At 34.0% G+C, this 20825-nt stretch overlaps 1 protein-coding gene across 1 annotated transcript in view; it reads left to right on the forward strand.

Moving 5' to 3' along the window:
• St8sia4 (ST8 alpha-N-acetyl-neuraminide alpha-2,8-sialyltransferase 4) overlaps window positions 1-15275 on the forward strand; it is an 82978-nt gene extending 67703 nt beyond the window's left edge. Inside the window, exon 5 of the mRNA XM_090331582.1 lies at window positions 11008-15275. Within this exon, the coding sequence (XP_090187708.1) occupies window positions 11008-11290 (283 nt within the window). The 3' untranslated portion in view covers window positions 11291-15275. The remainder of the gene's footprint in view (window positions 1-11007) is intronic.
• Window positions 15276-20825: the final 5550 nt, after the last annotated feature.

A 20825-nucleotide genomic window follows, 5' to 3' on the forward strand; every position in this document is an offset into this window, starting at 1 on the left:
TCAGACCATCACACAAGTCATTTCTTCATTGCGTTGTGACAGATTTCCCCCCCAAGTACCTATCTTATTCCCCAGATGGCTTAGCCATCATCACTGGCATATCATGAATAATATTTTAGATCGAACAGATGTAAGCAATTTGTAGATTTTTCCCTTCTGAACCATCTTTGTTTTGATGAATCAAGTGGAAATTGAAACTTAAGTCAAACTTCTGTTTGTAAAAGAGCAATGTTTTCCCAGACTGGGCTATGTAGTCAGCTCTGGAATATAGGCAAGTGATAGAATAGGAAACCAGGACAGAGTATATTACAACAATGCTGGTAAGTCAATATGTAGTAGTATGATGCCCTCCTTCCTTTTTTAGTCTATGTAACTGCATTTGTAAAATTGTTTTAGGTTGTTTCAACCAAACCAAGTAACTTGTTTACTTTGCTCTTTATATTGTTCAGAAGAACTGTATCTTTTGTTACATTGAATGTACCACTGTAATGGTAAGAGGAGAGGAGATACATTGTTTTGTAAGATTGTATTTTGTTTTATGTAGTTTTGCAAATTATAAAGACATTTCTAATTTAAAAAAAAACTTTTAACACACATTCAGACTTTCTGGAAATTCAAAGTTAAAGGCTCTCCATGCCAGGCACCAGTGGCTCAACCTGAAATTCCAGCTACTCAGCAGGCTAAGGAGGAATGAGGATCAAGATTCAAAGGCAGTCCAGACAGGAAAGTCCCAGACATTCTTTTTTTTTTTTTTTAAATTTGTTGTGGGACTTGAACTCAGGGTCTGGACACTGTCTCTGAACTCTTTTGCTCAATTAACCCCCAGTTAAATTACCCCTCTTTAATAATAATCAGAATTTTAGAGTAAGAAAATAATATGACTTGAATACAATAACAGCTATGTTTATTACACTACTTCTGCTTTCTTTCTTCTAAATAAAGGAACCTTCCTCAGTGGGGAAAAAAAAACATGGCTTTATTTAGTGGACTAATAATGTTTTTTGTTCTGTTTTGTTTGGCTTTTTAATCTTTCATCCCCAGTTGTGGTTTGCAGTTTAATTAACAAGCAGAATAAGGAGGTTTACCTTGGGTACAACTTCCCTCTCAAGTTTCTATGCATTAATTTTGTTTAATAATATAAACAAGTGTCTGTATTTCTGTTAAATGTAGTATACAATAAGCCAAAAATGAATGCCTCTTTGAAATGAAGGATCATCTGACATTGGCCACAAATTTTTCCCACAAATAAGTTCCCCCAAATTTTAAAGTCATTTTTGCCTTCTTCACTAGAGAATTACATTTATCCTTTATTTTGAAATATTATATCGTACTAGTAACCAAGAGATTCCAGAGTTATTTTATTAGCTTTAGCACTGGTAATTCAATGTAAGACTTTTTTTTAATATTATAAGCTTAATTTTTCATATTAAGTGGGGTTTATTTTCAAATAGCCATTACACTTTTCCCGAAACTCTGTATTCTGTACATATATTTCTTTCTGCACTTTATGTGCATTTTTTTTTGCTTTATGAGATTTTATACAAGAAATTTGAGTCAGCCTATAAGATGTTACTTGAAAATACTATCAAAGAGACAGATGGTGAAAATTTTGCTCACCAATTTCATAGGCTCACTCTCTCAAGTCCCTTGCCTCCAGGTTTTTTTTCCCCAAGAACCAATCACCAAACAAGTAATTTAGATGCTTTACTATGCAAATATTACTTTTGAACAATAACAACAACAAAAAGCCATCTCAATCACATTTTCATTTTAAAGAAAGTTTTGTTTCACCCTTTTAAGTTTATTGTTATGAAGACTAAACTAATTATCTCCATCAAGTTATATTCTTATTCAAAAAGCCTGTTAGACTTGAGGAAAGTCCAAGGGCAGTGCTCAGGCCTTGAGATCAAGCCCAGGTCTAGGGCAGGGGTGGGGGGGAAGAGAAGGGGTATCAATGTGAGAGAAGTAGTGCACCCACTACCTGACAATAAAAAAATCACAATTATTCAATTCTTGAGTGTTGAAAACAAGTTAATAACATTAATCACATTTCTTTACACTTAATAGCATCACTAGCTTATAACTCATTCATTTAAATTAAGTTGAATGCTTTTCAGGTTTATGATGGAGTTGATTACTCATCAACGTAATCCAATGGAGAATACATTGTCCACCCAAACAAAAAGCTTTTACTTATTCACAGATATTCCCTCATTCCTTGAGCTTTCATCTCCAAATCTAGTAGTTAAATGCCAATAGTTATTTTTCTGTCTGAATGGATTAGTTTTTTCCAGATATCATATAAATAGAATTTTTAATATGCTTTCTTTCACAACTCCTCTTTACTATGCATGTACTTCTTTTTAATTATCACATGAGAATTGATTTTAGGGATGTAGTCTATTGTACTTGTGCATTTCACTAGATAAAATATGAGTTACTTCTACTTTCAGGCCATTGGTAATCACAACAATATATGTATTTATGTGCAAGATTTTGTAGAATAGAATTTTTTAAATACTCTAGATTCTTGCTAAATAGGAAAGAAACAACTTAAATAAAAACATGTCATTCAGTAACATTTTCATTAGGGAAAAAAACTTTCTCAGATATAACTGAACGCGTTTTGGATAGAGCAGGGACAAGTAGGACCTCCTAACCCATTGCAGATTGGGGAATGAAAAGTTATTAAGAAAAACATTAACTATAATAGACCTCTTCCTAAAGAGACATTAAAAACTAAAAGCCGTGAGCAGTGGCTCAAACCTGTAATCCTAGCTACTCAGGAGGCTAATATCTGAGGATAAAGGTTCAAAGCCAGCCCATGTAAGAGAAAGACTTAATACTGTATCAGGTATGATTACTCAGCAGAATGGGAGAATTCACAGTATACTGGTGAAGCAGGGAATCTTCTAGAACTGGACTAGGCAAGGATGCACCATGAGGGCCCATGTTGAGACTTTGTTGAGAATGGGGGACTCACAGCAGCCAAACAAACATTTGGCTCCAGGTGTTCTCTAATTATTTAGCTAGGAATGCACTTTTCAATTTTAGAATGACAATAATTCACCTTCTGAAAATCCTTCAGACCACTTCTAAAGAGGCTTTTCCGTTTTAATTTTCCATGAGCAATTCATGAGGGTTCCAATAATCATTTCTCATTAATGCTTACTTTTAAAAAATTACTGTTATAGCTACTCCAGGTGATATGGAATTGGATTTCATTGTGGTATTGACTCCCACGTGGCTGACAGTGTTTTCATGTAAACAGTGGCATTTTGTAGATCTTTTCTTGAAAATTATCTGTCCTTATTCATTTTTGCTAAACTTAAGAAAACTATTTAGTAATAACATTGTGCCAAAGATGTGGCAGTTGTCTAGATAAGCAGTCCCTTTGCCATCTGAACTTTAAAGGCAAAAACAAAAACAAAAGATCAGAATTATGTCTAAATATAACTCATTTCTTCATGCTGTTCATTTGATGCTTGCTAAGACAACTAAGAATTTGTTTTCTTGTGGCTATATTTATTCTTCCACATGGCTCTTTGACGTTCTGATGCTTAGTCTGTCTACTTTACTAGCAAAATTTTTACATTGTTAAATGGATTATGGAATATGGGTTGTGTGTTTGCCCTTACCTCTAAGGAAATGGATTTCAGCACAACTCCAATCTGGGAGGTTAATATACTCTGGCAGATTGATGTGAACTTGGTGTATCTGTATGTAACCAGTACAAATGTAAAGATTAGCTCAGGCCATTAGAAGACTTTTCTGTACTTTATTTTCTAAGAACACGCCTTTTCTTGCTTGAGAAATATGGAAGAATAATTTCAAAGTGACTTCCTAACTGTTAATACACAAGGTAATTTACATAAGCATTTTCATCTACTACTTCACTTAATTTCACTAAATCTTTGATTTATCTCCACTCCAACCTTTTGTTCTTCAGATATAAATAGAAGCATCATTCACCTCCAAACTAATTCCTTCAAATGATAATGTTAAAATTTTCTATTTACATGTAATAGAACTGTCTTTATAAAGTTGAATATCTTTTCCTTTTTCTCTTCACAAACGAGGTAGGCAACTATTAGCTGGAAATTTCTTTTAGGAATGTTTAGGAATATTTAATTTTCTTGTTCAAAAGTTACACTGCTATTTCTTTTGCGATGGTTCATACTAATTTTCCAGAGCTAGCTATGACATCTCTTCCCAACTAAGCACTCACCAATGTTATACTGGTAGCTTGAATCAGCTGGATGGACAATATGTATACCACAAAACTGTAAATGCTACAAATCCTTTTCCCCTACTACCCACTCATTTCAGTAAAAATTTGTAGCAGAATATCAATGTATAAATTGTTAGCCAAAAAGAAGAAAAGTTATTTATTTCTTGAGCTATTATGAAACAGAGGTGTTGTTGTATACATGTTATAGAGAAATATTATGTATATATTAGTATATACATTCTGTATAGGTATGTAGGTATACATATGTATAATATATATATATATATATATATCCACAGGATTTTATTAGAATGTTTGGGAGTATCTGCAACTATGAGGATGAACAAAAATTACCATAGTAAAGTGAATTATTGTTCACTATTAACATATGATACACTTGGTAAACTAAAACAAAGAAAGTTCACCTAGTTTTTTTCTTGACACTATATTTACAGTCAACCTGATACATTATATAGCCACATAGGAAAAAAGATATTCAGAGTTAAGGAAGCTACAAATATCATACATTTTTGGCAGCTGTAACACAGAGATCAAACTATAGAATTATTATTCCAGTCTCTTCTAAATATAAACTCTCAAGACTACTGTAGCCTCCCTACTCCTTCCCCATTCTGTGACTGCTGTAGGCCTTTAAGAAGCCTAGCTTTATAAAGTTTGATAAAATGTTGTATTATATAAAGGGCCAGATTTTTTTTAGCTTTATGTGCATTTCCTTACTACAGAGCTCTATAGATAAAGGGCACATTGAGAAGTATATTGACATGTGATTTCTAGAGGTTACAAATTTATGATTTCATTTTTTAGACACGTCACAGTATTTTGAGAAGTATTGTTGGACTGGAAATTCTTACCCTTTCATGTAGTGTGTTCACCTTTGGCATTTTGAAATGTGGTTAAGTAAATTACATACTGAAACCAAAATCATCTTCTTATTAGCACACTTCTGAGAATGTGCATTACGAAAATTGTGTCCAATGAAAATATGTTAAAAACCTTTGTACATAGACCACATAGCTATTTAAACCACTAATCACTGTAAGGTAATAGACCTTGTTTTCAATTCATTCTACCCTATTGTAAGAGGAAATCTCTTGTGAAGCTAAGGAATCTATGTCCTTGTTTGTTAAAAATCAAAATATTTGCACAGTAAGGCAGAGGAAATCTGTTTTCTTTTTTCCCAGTCCTGGGTTAGAACTCAGGGCCTGGGCTTTGTCCTTGGGTTTTTCTCAAGGTTAATTCTCTACCACTTGCGGCACAGCACCACTTCCAGCTTTTTTCTGTGTATGTGTTACCAAGGAATCAAACCCAGGGCTTCATGCAATCTTCCACTATGCCACACTCTGTGCTCCAAAGAGTTAATTTTTTTCATATATTTTCATTGTAATTAATAGAAGGGTTACATGATATTTGCCAGACAGAAGGTGCATTAATTCACATACATTGATACCCTTCCACCTGTCTTGGTCCCTGTTTCCCTCCCCCCCCCACCCCTCATCTTGTTTTCCCCTCTTCCCTATCCAATTTCAAATAACCAAATACAAATATATCCGATATATCAGGTAACAAAGAGAGATAACCAAGGGAGAGCAAAAGAGATGAGAGATAACATAGTACCTTAAGGACAACAATCATTCATTATATGGCTTATGTTTCTATATCCTAGAGATCCTTTCATTTAGTGTCATACTATATGGCCTTTTGTATCAAGGTTTTGCTCTATTGCAAATATCTGCTAGGAAAGCCCAAGGTTTCTACTGATTATGACAAATGAGGGAAACCATTGAGCCTAAGTTCCTTTGAGTCTGGCTTACTTCACTTAATATGATTTTTTCTAAGTCTTTCCATTTCCTAACAAACGGGGTGATGTCGTTCTTTCTGACAGTAGCAGAGAATTCCATTGTGTACAAATACCACATCTTGTTGATCCATTCATCAACTGAGGGACATCTAGGTTGGTTCCATATCTTTGCTATGGTGAATAGTTCTGCAATGTACATTGTTGTGCTGGTGGGTTTAGTATGTCCTTGTTTCTGGATGATTGGGTAAATACCAAGCAGTGGAATTGCTGGGTCATAGGGGAGCTCTATGTTTAGTCTTTTGAGGAATTGCCATACTGCTTTTCACAGTGGTTGAACAAGTTTGCACTCCCACCAACAGTGTAGTAGTGATCCCTCCTGGCCACATCCCCTCCAGCATCTGTTGTTATTAGTTTTCTTGATCCTGGCCATTCTAACTGGAGTGAGATGGAATCGTAGAGTTCTGTTGATTTGCATTTCTTTTATGATCAGACATGTTGAGCATTTCTTCATGTGTCTATAGGCCATTTTTGTTTCTTCTTCAGAGAAGACTCTCTTCAAGTCTTTGGCCCATCTTTTAATGGAATGGTTGTTACTTTGGAGATTAGTTTTGGAGTGATTCAATTTTTTGAGTTGTTGATATATTTTAGATACAAGGCCTTTGTCTGTTGAATGGGTGGTGAAGATCTTCTCCCACTCTGTAGGCTTCCTAATTAATTTATGAGCTATGTCCTTTGCCATACAAAAGCTCTGCAGTTTAATTCAGTCCCACTTATCCAGCCTTTCTCTTATTTACTGTGATTCTTGGTCCTTACTGAGAAAGTTTTGACCTGTGCCAAGGAGGCCTAGTGTATCTCCTATTCCTTCTTGTAAAGTTTCAGTGTGTCATCTTTTACCTCCAGGTCTTTGAAGAGCTAATCTTAAATTAAGGTTCTGTTACCTACATTCTCCATTGTGGAGGCAAGAAAGGAAGAAGGAAGGAAAGAAGGAATGAAGGAAGGGAGGGAGGGAGGGACCAAGGGAGTGAGGGAAAGAAGAAGGAAGGGAGGGAGGGAGGAATGAAGGAAGAAAGAAGGAAGGAAAGAGCATCAAAGGAAGAAATTATTTTCAGTATTTAGCTTAGTTATGTGTGTTTACATGATTATAATATATACTAAGATACAATGACCTGGAGAACTAGAAGAGGCAGATTTTCATGGAGAATTTATGTCTGTGTGCTTGGTTATATATCGTATTTCAGAATTTCTTGTCCATTATATCATTACACCTTCATATCACCTACAGATATGAATTCTAGACTCATTTTCCCTTAAAAATAGGTACATGAAAGCTAGATTACTTGCTAAATTGAAATCATTGCTAAATTTTAAACAATCACTAATAAGATGGTTAAAACTATATAATTTTAAGATTTTTTAAAGATAGTTTTAAGATTAAAAATTACATTTATTTATTCACTGGTTTCATCATCTGACATTTACAACTACATATTATACTCACAAAACTTTCCTTTTGTAATCTGTTCTTGTTTTCTTTTTTCTACTTTATATTTTTTATTAAAGAATTTATTAACATTGATTTTTACATCATATTTCAAATGACATATTTAACAAACAAGTATTCAAGAAGGGATTCTCTATATACAATCATTGGCACTTAGATTTTAGAACATAATTAAAATTAGACTGAGGGTTTATATGTCATAGATACATATTAGTGTATGTAATAAAACATTATGTCTATAGAGTCATAGATTTTTATGTCTATGTAGTTGTGTTTATATTTCCAATGTTATGTCCATGGCATAGGGTCCGCAAATATTAAGTCCTCGCTCTTGAACTTTTTGGATCTAAAAACCACATGTTAAGGATACCATGCACCTTTTGTTCCTTTTGTCTTGACTGCTCATTCAGCATGATTCACTCTAGATTCATCCACTTCCCTGAAAATGCCATTATTTTATCTTGTCTATGGGCTATGTAGAATTCCATTATATATATGTATATATTCCACATTTTCTGTATCCATTCATTTGCAGTAGGGCATCTGGATTGTTTCCATTGCCTGACTATTGTGAATAATGCAGAGATGAAAATAGCTGAGCAGGTGTCTTAGAACACAGAAAATTTCAGTCCACATCAATCTCAAGACTTCAAATGGAGATTAAGTATATTTTTTTCTTGAGTTAAACTATAAAGAAAATTTACTTTTTACTCAGTTCAGATACCAGCGGGTTATGAGAAAGATTTTAGGTCTTGTTGTTTATCTGAAGAACCCCTAACAGATGTTCTTTGCTACAAAAATCAATGCATTTTATGTAGCTCAACATATTTACCCTATGTCATTCATCAAATGAGAGCAAATAGAAAAAGGATTAGACTATGGGATTGGTTCAAACTGTGGTACACAATTGTTCATTGGTAAATTGCTCATCTAGCACACAGAAAGCCCTGGGTTCTATCACCAACACCACAAAAGAAAAAGGGGAAAAAAAAAGAAAAAAGACGAGTCAGGCATTGGTGGCTCATGCCTATAATCCTAGCTATTCAGGAAGCTGAGATCTGAAGATTGAGGTTCAAAACCAGCCCTGGCACTAAAGTCTGTAGATTCTTATCTCTAGTTAACTACCAGAGAAACTGGAAGTGGCACTGTGGCTCAAAGTGGTAGAACACTGGTCTTGAGTTTCAGCTCAGGGTCAGCACCCAGGCCCAGAGTCCAAGCCCTATGACAGCAAGCAAGCAAGCAAGCAAGCAAGCAAGCAAGCAAGCAAGCAAGCAAGAAAGAAAGAAAGAAAGAAAGAAAGAAGCAGAAAGAGAGACAGACAGAAAGAGAGAGGAAGAAAATGTAAGACCAATTATGATTAGAATAAAGGAGAAAAAAGAGAAGAAATAGAGAATTGTGTTGGAAGTGTCTGGAGTAGTTTGGGAGTACAGTATATCTACAAGCAATAGAAGGAAAGTAACATTTCAAGTTCATTTTGTTCATATTCAATACTCGATATATCTGGTTTGTTTTGAAACAGTTAACTTTTCAAAAATACAAAGAAGAAACAATATTGAATTAACTGAAAAACAAATACGTTAAAAAGAACAATGCACAGTAGCACCACTATTTTCTACATTTTGATGTCAGGATATGTATGCATTGTCTCAAGTTGACAAAACTCCATGAACTGTATATAATAGGACAATTGGTAAAGTCAAGGGAAACAGACACTCTTCCCCTTTTTGCCATTTTCACATTAACTCATTGCGTTTTTCCCCATACATTTTTTATTGTAGTTAATAGAGTTACATTATATTCCCCAGATAGAAGGTGCATTACTTCATAAACATTGATACCCTTTCTCATGTCTTGGTCCCCAATTCCCTCCCCCCACTCCCACCCCTCATCTTGTTTTTTCCCCCTTCCCTGGCCAATTTCAAATAACTAAATATGCATATATACAATATATCAGAGAACAAGGTAAAATACTGTAACAATATGAGATAACCAAGGGACAGAAAAAGAGATGAGAGATAGCACAGTACATTAATGACAACAATCACTCATTATATGGCTTTTGTTTTTATGTCCTGGAGGTCCTTTCATTTAGCATCATACTATATGGCCTTATGACTCTAGGTTTTGTTCTATTGTAAATCTCTGCTAGGAGAGCCCAAAGTTTCTACTGATTATGACAAAAGAGGGAAACCATTGAGCCCATGTTCCTTTGTAACTCATTGCTTTTAAGGCAATGAATATGACAGGAAGCAAAGGAATCTCCTTTCTGTGTAGAGATGATGATGAATTTCAGAGTTTTTATATTTTTTAGGAAAAAAAGACTTGTACAACAATGACAACTTCAACTTTTTAAATTACTTTAATGTTTTTGTAATTGAATACTATAAAATTCTTAACAGCACTAGAATACATAACAAAACATATTTCAGTGTTACACTGTATATGGGGAATGAGACTTAAACAACTTATTAGTATATATATCTTGATCAATGCCCCTTTCAATATTATTATTAGTGTGTTTTTCATTTGTGAATATAATATTTTTAATTTCTTTAGTTAGTTGTTGTCAGGATTTCAACCTAAAATATGCTAAGTAATTGCTCTACCACCTGGTCACTTTCACAGATCATGGCTTTTATTTTGGCATAGGGTCACATTCATTCTATCTCTGCTCATCTCAAATTCAGAATTATTCTGCTCTCATTTCTTGAGTGTCTGGGGTTACAGATGTATGCCACCAAAATTTGACTTTTAAATATATATATTTTTTGCCAGTGTGGGGCTTGAACTCAGGGCCTAAGCACTGTCCTTCCACTTTTCTCAAGGCTAGAGCTCTACCCTTGATCCACAGCACCACTTCCAGCTTTTTCCTATGTATGTGGTGCTGTGGAATTGAACATAGGTCTTTGTGCATGCGAGGCAAGCACTCTACTGCTAGGCCAAACTCCCAGCCCCAGACTTTTAAACATTTTTAACCCAATTCGTGTTTTAAACTTAGCAGTTCAAAAACATCATCTGACATAATGAAAGCAGGTATTCATTTATTTGGATTTGTAATTCTGAAAATATGTGGATATAGTTTCAAATTAATGTTATCTAGGAGGAATAAATCAAACCTAACTGACATCTACCTGTTGTATTCAGATTTAACACACTTTAAGAAGATTCTATTCTGTATAACAAGTGTCCATTTTCAATCCATTTTGAACCTGATATTCAAAACAGTATTTGTCTACATTGGAGTCCACTGGATATTTATATCTTACTAATAAACAAGAAATGAAGGATGAAAAAGTTTAAAGGCACAAGCTTTTCTAAATGTTTAAAATTTAATTTTTAATAGTCATTCAAAATATTTGGTCATGAGATACATTTAAAATTTCCACATTACGTGTTTGCCATACTGTATGTTTTATGTCACTCTAAACTCCTGTGATCTTTTGTTTTTTCTCCTAGTTACTGGCTGACAAATAAAGTCCCCATCAAACGACCAAGCACAGGGCTCCTCATGTACACACTTGCTACAAGATTCTGTGATGAAATTCATCTATATGGTTTCTGGCCATTCCCTAAAGATTTGAATGGAAAAGCTGTCAAATACCATTACTATGATGATTTAAAATATAGGTACTTTTCCAATGCAAGTCCTCACAGAATGCCATTAGAATTCAAAACATTAAATGTGCTGCATAATCGAGGAGCTCTTAAACTGACAACAGGAAAGTGTATAAAGCAATAAAGCACAGTTCAAAACATACATCCAAAAACAGAACGTACACTTCTTCATGGAAGACAATTCTGAAGATTTGAAAATAGGATCCAAAGTAAGACTTGCTTTCAATATTAACCTGTTCACTGAAAAATTGATAAGGAAAATTCCTGTGAGATCCATGACCAGCTGAAGAAATACCTGCAAAGTGCTCTAACAATTCAAATATTTCTGACTTCATGGGTCCTAGTAAGTGCCACTTCCACTAAGAATACAGTCTGAATGTATAATCAGTAGTGTTTACAAGATCCAACAATGCACTCATCATTAAGTAATGAAGCAAATATGTCCATCACTGTCTGGCTGCCAATGCAAGGCCAAGCACATTGGAAGAGGAACCCACGAATAAACACAACTCAGTCCTTGAGAAGTTAGATCATCCTTGTCAACAGAAATCTCGATGGAAACAGTTTGAACAGTGAAATACATCAGATCAAACCACTCAAGTAAATGCCTTTAGTCAGGACTCTGAGTTTGATCATGTAGTTTATGTTCTTATTTATGTGTTTGATTGTCTTCTGTAATCAAAACTCCATTGGTTTGGGTACTAGAAATCCTTTCTGAGATATAGAAATGGAAACTATATGTGAATAAGGAAAATAAACATCAAATAATATTTTCTAAATTTCTTACATTTTTAAAAGAGCAATCACCAGTACTTTAAGTTTCATTTTGCCTAACTCCAAACCACCATATTACTTTCCAATAATGTAAGAAGGTACCAGCCAAAGTGATTCACCCTAAAGAATCATTCTAAAGGAGAGATGTCACATGTCCTCTGAGATGGTAAAATTAGCAGAAAATTGCACTTTTGGTACCAAAGATTATATTCATGTTTCTATATAGCAAATCACTTTTATTTCATTAAAATATAATACTACCGAGGTAAAACTATAACTATTTTAAAATTTCTGCATTCAAGCTTTATTTTTATGTTATGCCTTTCACATTTCACAAAAATATGTAAAAGCAGTTTGCCCTTTAGAATACATATTTGATTGCAGCATCTGAAATGAGACTTCTAGTTCTTTACTATCTCTCTGGTTGTTTAAATGATAAAGTCAGCACAGTCTTTATATCATTGCTAAATTTCTTAGTACAAGAAGAACAGGAGTATTATTTTCATAAGAGAGGATTAATGTTATGAAGCTTGACAATGGAACTGTGTCAGTATTTTGCACTTAAAATGAATTAAGTTGACCAATATTTTTCAGTAGCTATATTTAATCATGTTAGTACTGAATATGTTTTTCAAAGGAACATGGTATTATTCACAAAGGGTTTTAAAATAACAATACATAATAGAATTAACTAATACTCCAGTTTTCTGGTAACTTGTAATAGTACCTGATTCTGATGGTAATAACCTCTTTTGAAAGCAGAAGCACGAATTCTCACTTCCACTTTGGCTTGAAACAACTTGTATGACTTCCTGTTTCTTAGGGAAGGCAAGCAAAGGAAAGATGAAATAGCATGAAGAATATGTGTTGTGTTCCTTAGGAAGAAAAATCTGATAAATGAATAAAAAGCATGCTATATTCATATACACCTATATGTATATATCCTGCTATTATTATGGGAAAGGATAATCACAATAGTATGCATATCAATATTTTTAATGATATGTGGTATTATTTTTTAAAGTATGGTAGAATGTTGGGATACAGAAGACTATATTTTCTGAGAATTCATGCATAATAGAATGTATTGGAAGAAACTCATAGCTAAAAATACCTACAAATTATATAGGTTTAAAATATAAATATCTATAGGTTTTAAATATAAAATTGAAACATGTGATTTGCTTAAAACAATGAGAAGTTTCTGGAATCTGAGTTTGGAGTATTTGCTGATAATGAACTGTTCCTGTAGCCTTTATACCATGAATTAGAAAGAAAAGACATCTATCTAGGTATTATGTTTATACAGGTTAAAAAAACAACAACCAGACACTTACTAAAAATATGTCCTTAAAAGCAGCAGCCAGACACCTTGCCATTTTTAGTGCAATTTAAAATAAATGTATTTAAATAATTTTAAGGCTACAGAAAACACATGTCTGCCATTCACTGTTCTGAGTGTCGATGTTTGTCTCATAGATGCATTGGGTAGTGCCTTTCAACTTCTTCATCTTGCTCTGATACCCTAGGCTTTGTGTTCTCCAAATATTTGCCCAGTACAGAAAATGCTCAGCATAAAAAAGGGCTTGAGATTTGGCAGAAACTACTTTTGTTCATCTCAGGGAACTTTCAGTACTCACGAATGAATTCAATTAAAGGTATTTAATGCTCAAAGAAGACAAACTGTACAGGACCACTTAATTCAATAATATACATATTTTCATCTGCTCCTTCCCCTTCCCCCAGTGTCTACTGGAGCCTTCTTATGTGAAAATGGCAAGGAGGTCATTGAGGACTAAGAGCAAGGGAAAAAAAAAAGGCTTGAGATTTTTACCAACTGGCGTGTAAGGGTTTATCACAAAATCAAATATACATATATACATACATTATACTTGAGGTGTTTAGGGGTTTATCTCTGTTGATAGTGTCATATTTCACAGATGTAATATTTTATTTCTTTTCTATGATTTAATTTTGTCCCTGCCAATGCTCAGGCAGCTGACTTTGATATAATTCCTGGTATTTCAGGTTGTTACTGCGCTGATGATGTGAATAGGCCAAGGAAACAATTCCATCGTTGTTACTCAGCAAGTTCTACAATAAAAATTAAGTTGTTGGAATAAGAAGGGAGTCAGGATCAGATTTTCGGGGCAAATCTAATGATTTAGCTCACAGGACCTATGAGACTACTAGGGAAGTTTTCCTGCCTGAAAGAAGGTGCTGAGCATTCCCGTGTCTTTATGTGCTGTGTATCATATGAACTGTAAATCAATTGTTAATGGAATTTCTACATATATGCTTACAGAAGTGATTTATTAAAGAAAAAGCTAGGGGTAATGTAAATACCAATTAGTTTCTAAGCTACTTCAAAGACAAGGGTAATTTATTTCTAATTGAGCCAGCTAGTTATACTGCACAGAATGTGGTATTTGATTCATAAAAGAGTTGTTTTCATGTGGTTATTGTAAGGACTATAATTGTGGAATGGGAGTGGGGAATTATGTATAGTTAGTTGTTATCTTTACACTTTTTGGACGTTCCCCGTCAAATAGTATCAATATACCAATGTCTTAAAAATTGAGTGAGGTTATTGTTTGTATTTAATAAGAGAACTCAAATAAATTCCACCTAGAAATAGATACTTTATTATATGTGCTATAAATATACCTATATAGTACAAATAGACACGTGTGATGCATATATACACAATGTTATATATGTGTATTTGTCTGTACACACCAAGTCTGTAATATGTGCACACTAGGTTTGTGTTATGTCAGCATCTTCAGGATATGCATTGAGAATGACTTGGAAGATGAAGTAAGATCACTTTAAAATAAAGAAGTTCTTTTGTGACTTCATTTTCTAACCTGCTTTAAGGGAAATCCAGTTTATAACTGAATTTTACGTTGTCCATGCCTAGAGTTACAGAGACTAGTATGTCTGATTCTCTCAAAGTAAAAGCAGAGAAAGAAAATTTTAAAAAGGCAAAGGAAAAAAAACCATCAGCTGGCAACATTACTTCAATAGCAATTTTCTGATTGTGTTTTCCATCTAAGTAGCACCTTTTACTAAATACGGTTTTGTTGTGTAGGCAAAAGCACAAGTGTTTCAAATGTATATAGAAGGGGGAAAAAGTTTACAGAGATAGATTTGCTGCACAGGATAGTCGCTACTGAGTATTTCTTATGTCATGTGTGAAATTAAATGAGGTTATTTTTCTTTTCTTGTTGGATTTATTCTGTTCAAGAATGTTGCCCAATTGTTTGTGTATAGCAGTGGGTATCACTGATCATTTGTAAAATTATAAAATAAATTAAATCATTTGTTTCTTATTCAACCCTTCTCTTACTTTTTGTATCCAAGCCCTTGATTTCCTTTGATATATGACCATCACATCATTAGTGTTAACAATCCTTCATCCCTACCTATTCTTCCCCATCCTCTCAAGCCCCTCACAATGAGGAAACCACTTTCTTCAGTGCATGTATGGGGATGTTAACAATGTCAATAAAATCCTTAACAGTTGTCAATGGTTGTTGGAAGAATGGAGCATGTTACTTTTCCTCCCACTGTCTATGTGACTGAATTACTTCACCTTTAATGGCTGGAGGACAGCAGGGGTCAAATTTCTACATCCATGCTCTAGGGTAGCACATCTACTGATGATTTCTTCTTTGAACCACTGCTGCCTATGCTCTGCCTTCCAGGAAATAGAAAAACAACCAATTCAATCTTCTTCCATGGCTTTCCATCACTTTCAAATCTATGTTTTCAGACCCTACACTGTTTTATTTTTGTGGGGTTTTTTGGGGGGTTGGGGGGTTGGAAACTATTTTAACTGTGATTGCATAAGCACATATTCTACATTAAGCCATTTTGAAGCATCTTTCTGGAAACAATACTGAAACCTTAACAATGGTAAATGAACACAGATGTTATTTATGAAGGTGTCATTACATTTACTTTCAAAGATTCATAATACATGTTTTCTATTCTGGGAATATGATCAGATCTCATTATGCAGAACTCCACTGGCTAATTCTACAGAAGTTATAAGATTTGAGTATGACATTTGGTGACCCTTGATGTCTTTAGAATAAGGTTTCTAAAACATATCTTATATCTATATAAAATATTGCTTCAAATATTTGTTGTTTTGAAATATGCGTATGCATGTTTAATGTTAAAATGATGGGCACATTTCTCTTTAGAGAATGATTTATAAGAGAATAAACTTGTCCTCACACAGTTCTAAATGCTCCCAGGAATTAAAAAGGCAGTGCAATATATATTACAAATTCTGAAAGTAAGACATTTATAGAAAATTTCTTGTAACAAATCATGTCCAAAATTGTTCCTTTAATATGTTGTTAAAAATGCACTGTTTTAATAATAATTTTTCTAGAACTAAAAGGTGAGCATACATATTTTTCATTCACCTTAAAAAGTAAAAACAAAACATATGACATACTTTGGGATATAATAATAAATTGTATTATTATTGTATTCCTCTATTTCTTTACATTGTACTTTGCATGTTTAAAAGACAGGTATTGATAGGAGTTGGCTCCCATCTCAAATCCTAGCTACTTACTCAAGAGGCTGAATCCTGGGGATTATAGTTCAAAGTCAGCCTGGCAAGAAAAAGTAGACCCCGTTTCAAGAATAATCAGAAAGAAAGCATCGAGGCCACAGGTGTGACTAAAATTATAGACTTCCAACTAAGTAAGCTGTGCTGCCTAAAGGTCATGAGTTTAAACCTTAGTCTGCCAACAAAATGATTTATAATAGATATCAAACTGGATTACTCACTTTCTTAGACAAATGATTTTTAAGTTTTCAAGAATATTTGATAGTTCTTAGTGACTGAATCAAACGAATATAAATTTGCAAGTACTTAAGATTGTTAGTGTAAAATAAACTGAAAATATGTGCAAAGTAACCCTCAAACATTACATATACAGTTTATTTATCTTATGTTGTTAATATGCAAACTGGCTACAGTCTGAGCCAAATTCAACTACATCCACTGATTTAATTGTAATGACAAATCTATGAGCTAAATATTGCAATATTCAGTTTTACAACCGCTTTTTTTTTTTTAACAAATTAGAGTTTTGAAATGGTGGCAAATCTGTTCTCCTACCTACTCTACTTCCCTGGTAAACCCAATGACAAACCATATCAATATTTAATGAGTATATATTGGGAGTACAGGTGAGTAAAAAAATAATGAAAACTATATAACTTAAGCTTTGTTTATGTCCAGAAGTAATTACTACCTCAAAATCGTATTATCATGACTATTAATGAAAACAACTGCCTTCTAAGTCATTGTCTCTCCCCTAGAGGATGTATGATGAAAAATGTGAATTTCAGCTTGTAAATGTGTGTGTGTGTGTGTGTGTGTGTGTGTGTGTGTGTGTGTGTGTAAATGATAAATGAGTCTTGGAAACTATAAAATGATATATATGAATATAATACCCTATATATATATATAATTGTGTAAAAGATTGTGAGAGCCACCAGTTACCACATATTCTCTCACATATATGTGTGTGTGTGCACATTTATACATATGTGCATATACATATGTTCATCTATATACATATTCATATGTATATGCATATGTATTCATGTGTATATGCATATATAAGATATATATTCAAAAATCCTGAATAAGTCTCTTTTATATGATTACTTATGTACCACAAAATTCATCATATTACTGTAGTGTCTAAGTTGAAGTTCCAATCCAAATATTTTGATTGAATTTGAAAGTTCCAGTCATCTCCATTAATGACTGCTTACAGAAATCACTTAAAGTTAAACTTCTGCAGATTTTAAATTCATCAGTTCAATATTGATTTTCAGCTCCCAACTCTCTCTTCCTGGTCACTTTTTTTATTTCTCCTGCCTTGTCTCAATTTTTAAAGGGCGGTTCAATGGTTTCCTCTTTCCTCTTGGGCTTCACTGCTCATAAGCCTATTAATGTAGAGTCCAAGATATAAAAATAAATTATTGTTAGATCTGTTCTTGACAGATAAAATATCCTGGTCACGTGGCTGCTCAATATATTATCAAATTTCAATAAGAGAACTATGTGAACCATGCTAGATATTAATATTAATGTAGCTCTTTATTTATTTTGCTTCTTGATACCTATTTTCTAAACTTCTCAAGTACAGAGCAGTTCATAATGTGTTCCACAAAAATCCACTCCATAAGTGATAACTGTCTACATCTTTTATGAAAATCTAGAAAAAATATCTTAATATAGTAAAAGAGCTGAAGTTTTCAAATAAAGGAATGAATTGGTACTGTTCAAAGAGTCACAGGTAATTTTAAATAACTTATTTAGCATAACATTTTCTTCTACAGAGTAAACTTTGAATATTCTCATGAACATAAAAGAAACAAACTCACAACAAAACACAGGACAAATAAGAATTTCACTTCAGGGGGGAATACTAGATAAGCAGCAGCAAAAATATGGAACTTGCCTTCACCATAGATGGAATTTGCATATTGGAATGTATAGTGTAATTCTATCTCAGAAAAGGGTTTGTTTGCAAATCTTTCATTTATTTCACTATATTTCACATATAATCTCAATAGTATTTTCAAGTACATAAAGTGTTCTCTAAATAACCCTTATAGAAACAATTAGTCCCCTCCATAAATAGTAATCATAGTTATATTTCTAAAAGTCGTCTCACCACGAACACTACTGCTGTTGGAAGTTGAATTCACTTGGTTAGTAGTAGGCCCATAGCATAACAGAGAGAACCACTGCTGTGATGTTCCATCTTGCATTTTCTCAACCTTGATACATGTCCTTATCCTCTGCTGACAGCCCAGCCCAGCTTCCTCACCTCAGACTACTGGCAGCACTCAGATAGGCAGCTCTGAGCACATCTGCCACTGCTGCCCAACTGTAAACAGTCTCAGCTGGTAGCAGATGTTTTCCAGGAAAGATCCTGACCAATGGAGCTGTTTTGCTTTGCCTTCTGTGTCACTTAATCTCCAGGATTGGGCATAAGGCCATTCTGTTTAAATAGATTATTTGTCTCTCGGGTATAGAACAATAACAGCTTATGTACAGGCTCCACCATTTCATATTCATCACTCTCCTAATAGGTCAATACCTGGTTTTCCAGTTTTCCTTAAAAAGAATGAAGGGAGAGAAAAGGAGAGCAAGCTAGAGAGTGAGTGAGTGAGTGAAAGAGACAGAGAACCTTTATTTTAATTTCAGATTTTATTTACAGAATTTTTCTAACTCAGAATATAAAGATTAGCAAAAAAGTGTAATCTGTTTTGCTTTTCAAAGGCCATTGGTATAACTGAGTAGTATTTTAATAATTGGAGTAATACGTACAATTCTTTAAATCAAAGGCAAACATTTATTTATGCACTTATTTGATAGCACCAGGCATCAGGCACCAGTGGTTTATGTCTGTAATCCTAGCTATTTAGGAGGCTGAGATCTGAGGACCACAGTTCAAAGCCAGCCTAGCCAAGAAAGTCCATGAGACTCTTTCTCCAGTTAACTGCTCAGAAAAAAACTGGATATGGGCCGGGAGTTTGGCCTAGTGGTAGCTTGCTTGCCTAGCATGCATGAAGACACAGGTTCGATTCATTGGTACCACATACACAGAAAAAAGCCAGAAGTGGTGCTGAGGCTCAAGTGATAGAGCTCTAACCTTGAGAAAGTCCAAGGACAGTGCTCAGGCCCTGAGCTCAAGCTCATGACTGACAAAAAGAAAAAGAAAAGAAAAAGCTGGGCATGCTACTGTTGCTCAAGTGGTAGTATTTGCCTTGAGCCAAAGAAGATCAAGGATAGTACCCGAGCCCTGAGTTCAATTGGAGCACACACAAATATATGTATATATACGCATATATATACACACATGTATATATGAATGTGTACATGTATTTATATACATACATATACATATATAAATATGTTACTAATGTGTTAAACATTAGTAATCCTTGCATAATTTCTAACTGTAAATGATCAGTGTATGCAGGTAAACAATATCATCTAATGACAAACATATTTTGTAGTACACACTGAGCTACGAGGGCACAGAGGAATCTGATAGATAGGATCACCAATCTTGACCCATAGATTCAGAAAGTCTCTGGTCTGTGGGTATTGAAGAAATGGTTATTAAAGACCAGTGCAAATTCAATTTGAAAAGCATTTATTAACTGCTGCTATTATACACATACAATATTTACAACTATTCAGTGTAGATGTTAATTATCTATGGGTATCACACGTGATTTCATAAGACATGGACCAGACTTGCAGGGAAGATCTGTGTCTGCTCCAAAAGAATCACATTTTCTGGTATAAACCGTGCTGGTGCAATCATGAAACATCTGCAATCATGAAACATCCTGAGCAGAGGATATGGGCCACGTTAAACAGAGTTTATAGTTAGATGGTGAAATCAAGACAAGTAATACCATAGTAAGAAGATAAATTATATTTTATTTGACAGAGAAGATTCAAATCATACCAGTAGCATATATATATATATATACATACCCTGAAAAAATAAAATCAAATAATCTATTTAGAGAAAATATGCATACTCATTTTATCATGGGATTCATATCGACAGAGTGTGAAGGCTTTCTGTTTATTTCTTCGTTGTGGTGGTGGTATTAGGATTTGAATTCAGGCCCTTAAACTTCTAAGCAGGTACTATACGTACTACCTGAACATTTCCAGCTCATTGAAAGGGTCTTAATGGAGCTAGTCTATTTGGGAAATGTTCCTTGAAACAGAAGTGAGGAGCTAGAAGAAAAATAACAAAAAGGAGGAACGTCTACATGGAAATCAGGACTATTTCTGTATTCACTACTCA

The sequence above is a fragment of the Megascapheus bottae genome, chromosome 4 (assembly GCF_031878675.1).
Source record: "Megascapheus bottae isolate mThoBot1 chromosome 4, mThoBot2.hap1, whole genome shotgun sequence".
Taxonomy (NCBI): domain Eukaryota; kingdom Metazoa; phylum Chordata; class Mammalia; order Rodentia; family Geomyidae; genus Megascapheus; species Megascapheus bottae.